General features: G+C 34.3%; 1 protein-coding gene across 1 annotated transcript; it reads right to left on the bottom strand.

The window, feature by feature from the left end:
• Positions 1 to 902: 902 nt before the first annotated feature.
• Positions 903 to 2,836, bottom strand: LOC123206997 (inactive LRR receptor-like serine/threonine-protein kinase BIR2). Its single transcript, XM_044624300.1, has one exon. It carries the CDS (start codon positions 2,747 to 2,749, stop codon positions 941 to 943), a length of 1,809 nt encoding a protein of 602 aa, XP_044480235.1. The 5' UTR covers positions 2,750 to 2,836; the 3' UTR covers positions 903 to 940.
• Between the last annotated feature and the right edge of the window lie 3,480 nt (positions 2,837 to 6,316).

A 6,316-nucleotide genomic window follows, 5' to 3' on the forward strand; every position in this document is an offset into this window, starting at 1 on the left:
GTGTTGTTACCCTCTATATCCTGTCTCTAGTTTAAGATGTGCCATTTAATTGGAAAATTCTTCAGAGAAAACCAGTCAAGCATAGCTAGTGGGTTAGGAAATGAAGGTTTGGAATAGTCAGCTTGACTGCTCATGAAGGTGACAGTCAATTCAGCAGTGTCTTAGTCACTACTGAGAGTTATGTTTTCTTTTTTTTTTTTTAAGTTTGCAATTTATGCAGTGAAGTGCTTGTTCCTGCTGTCTATTGTAGAACAATTATTCTAATCTCAGCCTAAAATTCACTGTCAATCTTTGCTTTGGATCTGCTGCTTTACCCAGAAAATAGGGCAAAAGACACCAGTTGAGCAGGCAATCTCAACTTTAAGCTCTGGCCTATACTTTCTCAATCATTTTTCACTTTTGGTCAAACAAGTTATGCTTTGAAACATTTCTTTGTTTCAAAACAGACAGCAAGGGCACCAAGAATATTCAGTATGTATCTCAGAACATACTGCTGGTCTCAACAAATTAGCCTTTTGCTATGGTAACCCTCAACACGCATAGCAATTCATGCATTCGTTTCATTGGCATAGGCTACCATATACAAGTCTAATAGAAAAATGATAAGATGAACCTGCACCTAAAAAAGGTCATACTCAAATTTCTGGGCATATGCTTCAGTATGTAATTAGTAGAGTTTGCTCTTAATATCAAGCAGGGGCATACAAGAAAATGATGGAAAATCAGAAACTGTTCACAATAATACAAAGGAAACAAACATATTTCTTAGTGTTCAAGAATGATAAAGCTATATATATATATATATATATATATATATATGTAACAAATGGCGAACCGCAGATGAAATCGAATTCAAACCATTTACTTTGTTAGCTTTTAAGTACTAACCACAAGATGTACATTTCTGTGTGACAAAATGTTTGCCATGCCTCTCCCTTATTCATGCTGTGTCATTATCTTGCCTGTCAAAAATGAGTGGAAATTCATCATACCAGTGTGAGGAACCATGTTTCTCAGCAATGCTATTCAATGACTGGTAAACCTGGTACATAGACCATCTGTCCTTAGGCCTAGAAACCACACAACTGCAAGCAATTTTCAGAAACTGCATAATCTCCTCATCATATCCCTTCCCACAGAGGGCCTTGTCCATGGCATCCTTGATTTCACCAGATGTAGAGATCTGGGAGACCCAATCGACTAAGTTGAGTTTAGATCCTTCCTCAGCAGTAGTAACTTCAAGTGGCTTTTGGCCGGTGACCAACTCCAGAAGCACAACACCAAATCCATATACATCTCCTTTCAATGAAGGGACCATGGTGTTAGGAAGCTCTGGAGCAATGTAGCCGAATTCACCTAGATCCCCATTGACAAAACTGCTATCATCTGAGGAAGTCATGAGCTTTGCCAATCCAAAATCTATTATCCTGGCATCAAAGTCCTCATCAACAAGAATCACATTTGAGCATATGTTCTGATGCAGGATTGGGGGCTGGCATCCATGGTGCAACCAAGCCAGGCCTCTGGCTGCCCCCAAACCAATCTTAAATCTAGTTGGCCAATCCATTTCAGTGCCATTTCCGTGCACCAACGAATACAAAGCTCCATTGGACATGTACTTATAAACCAACAGCTTCTCATCTTCCACAATACAAAACCCCAAAAGGGGTGCTAGATTTGGATGCCTTAGCTGCCCTAATTGATTCATCTGCAAAAGAAATTGCTTCTCCCCAAGTTCACAAGCATTCAGGCGCTTCACTGCAAGCACAGACCCATCAGGAAGCACGGCCTTATAAGTAGTCCCAGTCCTAGTTGAAATTATGATATTTTCAGCACTGAAATTGTTTGTAGCTGCCATTAAATCAGCTAATTTAACCTTGACAAGTGGTTTTTGAAACAATGAAACTTGAACAAGCTTATGAGCCCTCAATTTCTCAGCCCACCGGCTAGCGCCATCTCTTCCAAATCCATACCTCCTCTTCCTTCTTCTATCCCATCTTAAATGGTACCACCACCACAGCCCAAAACCTAACAACAAAGATGCTGCGGCACCAAACACACCAGCAGCAATTATTATTGCAAGATTCTTCTTACTCAACTTACCACACTTATCTAAAGGCCGCCCACAAAGTCCATTATTTCCCTCAAAATCACCCTTATCAAATCTCTCAAAATAAGAAGGAACAGTTCCTGAAAGTTCATTTTCAGCTACAGAAAAATTCTTAAGCCTACTTAACGTAGACAACTCATACGGTATACTTCCTGAAAGATGATTATTTGAAAGTATCAGATTGTTCAAATAAGTACAGTTTCCAAGGTCAGGAGGAATAGAACCTGAAAGATGATTATTTGAAAGATCGAGAGTGACAATATAAGGTAACCAAGTGCAAATTTGAGCAGGAATTGTACCAGACAAATCATTAAATGAAAGATCCAACTTTTGTATGCTTCGACAGTACTTTAAAGCCTCAGGAACTTGCCCTGACAGCTTCATTTCTCGAAGTTCCAGGTTTAGTATCCGATTTTCTTTATCATTCCAACAAAAAACTCCAACAAACTTGCATATGAAACCAATTGAAGAGCTCGCAAAAGTCCATGAACTGAGCTTCCCCTGAGGATCTTTAAGCGAATATTTGACACCTTCCAGGCACTTGATATCATCTTCGGTAACAGCTGATGATACAAAACCTGAAAAACTCATCTGGGTTACCATCAAAACAATTAAAAACATTGCACATACACCTCTCATGGTGGCCAAAATATATGATCAAATTTTGTAAACAAAGTCACAATTATATCACATATAATCTATTGTTTCCGCGTAGAAAATGTTTGGAATGATCTAATGAAGGACATTGTTGACTTCAATATGTGAATTAAAAATCCTGAGATAATTTACCAGTAGACTTGAATGAATTTCGTTATTATATATTTGATTTTTGCTTTTTGTGGAAATGCTTTAATTTTCTTATAGTAGTGTTCAATGGCGAGTGCTAGATTGATGATTACAGCTTCCTTGACCATTAATAGACACTGTTTTAGGGGAGAGAATTCTATTTCCATCCCTATTTTATGTATTAAAATAGTCAAGAACACTAATTTGATGTAATTGTGTTTTAATCCTTTAACTTAAATGTATTGCACGTTGACCATTAGTTGACTTAGAAAAAAGAAAGTGAGATGATGAAAATAACCTTCTCATAAATAATGAAACACGTATGCCATAATATGGTTTAGTAATTTTGAATTAATATAGAAAAAATCATCAATTATATAATCATACGTTAATCTTTATATAATATCTTGATTCAATAATCATATACATTATCAAGATATTGTCTAATTTTGATATACAGTTCATTATATTTTTACTTTTGAGTTTTACAAACTAAAACACATTGTTAAGGAGATCATGGGTTAATTTGCTATTTCACTAGTGTTGTTTTAATATACTCAACATCTTCTTGTGCTTTAATAACTTAAAATTTACTTGGGTATTTTCTCACTTTCCTGTAATTTCTAAGTCACTTAACACTCATTTAGTAGGACATTGAATTCAAGGATCAAAATGTAAGTATTTCAAACAAGTATCCTTAAAAAAAATGACATCACAGGGATAAAAAGGGAAGTCTATGTTATTTGGAGGGGTAAAAGAAAATGGGTTGTGAGTGTCAAGGGCCACGAGGAAAGGGCTAGTTGGATGGAGCACTATAAAAAGATATACATGTTTATTACTTTATAGTATCTTTGGTATCTTAGAGATTATTTTAATTTTATCCATTGGGATTTTGCTTTTGATGACCAGCCAATTAAGTTTCTAGGATTTGGGTATATGCATTCACAATTCACAAAATGCCACTCACATATTTCCCTTTCAAGCTGGAAGGTTTGGGTCATGCATGGTGATTTGTGATTTCAGGACTAGTAACGTCAGAGCCTATGAGTTCAATATTGAAAGATATTTTGTTCCTGTAATAACGTGGTTTGATTTGATTGATTCAAAATATTTGGTAAAAAATAAATAAATAAAAGATTTATAGTAGCAACTTTCCACCAACAAAATTTTGAATGGAACTTTTCCAGCTCACTAGAAGAAACACATAGTGACTTTTATGGGTGCTTCCACCACAATTTTAATTTAGTGGCTAACACAGTATTTACATTTTGAGCCCAAAGCTTCATTCTTTAAGTATATACATTTATTATCGCCAAAATAAACAAGTCTTAGATTATGCAAGAGTTTTATGTTTATTTATAGTAGATAAATATGACACCTTAGATAAATACTTTATGGATAGAATATAAAAGAGATAATTAAATCTCATATCGCTTAAAAATAATAAAATAAAACTGATTAAATAGATTATAAATTTTATTTATTTTATCACAACATTAAAAGAAACCAAGTTTCTTGGCAATTCTGTGCAGAAACTGACAAACTTGACCTATATACAATCTCTTTTCGGGCCTAGTAACCACATAATTGCATGCAATTTCCAGAGCCTGGCATCCATGATTCAGCCACAAGCTGAGAGCTTATTCACCCAATTTACCAAGCTTCCCTCAAACCCTTCTTCTTTAGTACAAATTTCAAGTGGTTTTCGCCCTGGAATTAATTCCAGAAGCGCCACCCCAAATCCGTCCACATCTCCCTCTATTGAAGCAACCATATTGCTTGGGCATTCTGGAGCAATGTAACCGAATTCTGCTGAGGATTTCACAGGATTGGCCAGTCTAAAATCAGTTATCCTCGCATCGAAGTCTTCGTCAATAAGAATCACTTTGGAGCAGATGTTTTGATGCAGGCATGGAGCCTGGAAATGACACATTTAAGTACTTGACAACAAAATACCCCAAAAGAGGTGCCAAATTCGGATGCCTGAGCTGTTTCAGAAAAGAAGCGCTTCTCATCAAGCTTACAATTACTCAGCCTCTTAATAGCAGCATGGAACCATCAAGAAGCTCAGCCTTATAAGTACTCCCTGTCAGACTGGAAATTATAGCATTTTCAGGAACTTAAATGTTAGCAGCTTTTATAAGATCAGCAAATTTGAGTCTAACAAGCTACTCTTGAAACAATGAAACTTGTTCAAGTTTGTGATCCCTTAAACTCTGAACCCAGAAACAACATCTTCTTTATCAATTCCATCAACTCTCTTTCTCTTTTTAACCCTTTTTCCTACGGAATATTTGTGATAGTATAAAATTACATGTGCCAAGATTTTTTACTAATCTTATCTCTACAAACCATCGCTGGGGTATTTAACTGTTTATAATATTTTATACATTAAAATCACTTAATTACATACTCTTATGTCAGTTTTTACAAATAACTTGATAAAAAAATATCTATGTATATGATTTTTCTCATAATAAAACTATATATATCTATTTTGGATACACAAATATATACACAGTTATATGTGTCATCAAATGATTGAGTAATTTTAAATTAAAAATAAAACAATACTCAATCATGTAATGACACATATGAATATTTATACATTTATAGATTGAAAATAAGTACATATAATATTACTCTTTTTACTTATTATAGATATTTGTTTTGTACTTTTTCCTAGATTTTGGTCCAAAATGCAAATATCGAGTTAGACCCTATTAAGTTAAGGCACAAATTTGATTCAAAAAATTCTATTTTAGATTTGATCTAAATTAATTCGAACTCAAATATTTAAATAAACTTAACTCAATTTATTTTATAAAAATGAATCCAATTTTTAATTTAACCTCAAATTTAAATTAGCTTAAATCAAATATAACTCTAAACTCTATGATAATGTTTAAACAAATTCACAATTGTAACAACAAGTAATATATATTTAATTTTGAATATTTAAAATATGTAGATGAAATATCATTTTTTAATAATAATTTTAAATTAAAATTAAATTAACTCGAATGCATAATTGATAAGTCTTATAATAAGCTGGTTAATTTCGTAAATATATTTAGTTAATTACTCAAAAGAAAAAGAAAATTAATTATAAAAGTTCATGAATGACCATCGCATTTCAAATTTTAAAAACTTAAATATCATCACACAACCGCGCCTTCGCCGGATTCGCCGGCGCCCCTGCCTTCAGACACCGTTTTCATTTTTTAATTTAAAATTCAACCCTCCACGTAGGCCCCCACTTTTAGTTGCGCGCCTAAACGCCTCACTAACACGACACCGTTTTACTCCTCAACCTGAACCTTTTTTTCGCACTGGACCCCACGCCTTCCAACAGACAAATTTTTTCCCGTAATTCAAACTCAAATTTGGGGGCAATGTCGTCATTTCAATAGCTTCACC

The sequence above is a fragment of the Mangifera indica genome, unplaced genomic scaffold, assembly GCF_011075055.1.
Source record: "Mangifera indica cultivar Alphonso unplaced genomic scaffold, CATAS_Mindica_2.1 Un_0055, whole genome shotgun sequence".
NCBI classification, from domain to species: Eukaryota; Viridiplantae; Streptophyta; class Magnoliopsida; order Sapindales; family Anacardiaceae; genus Mangifera; species Mangifera indica.

Bases quoted from the DNA above. Each gene is read 5' to 3' on its own strand.
- LOC123206997 (XM_044624300.1), bottom strand. From the start codon at position 2,749: ATGAGAGGTGTATGTGCAATGTTTTTAATTGTTTTGATGGTAACCCAG.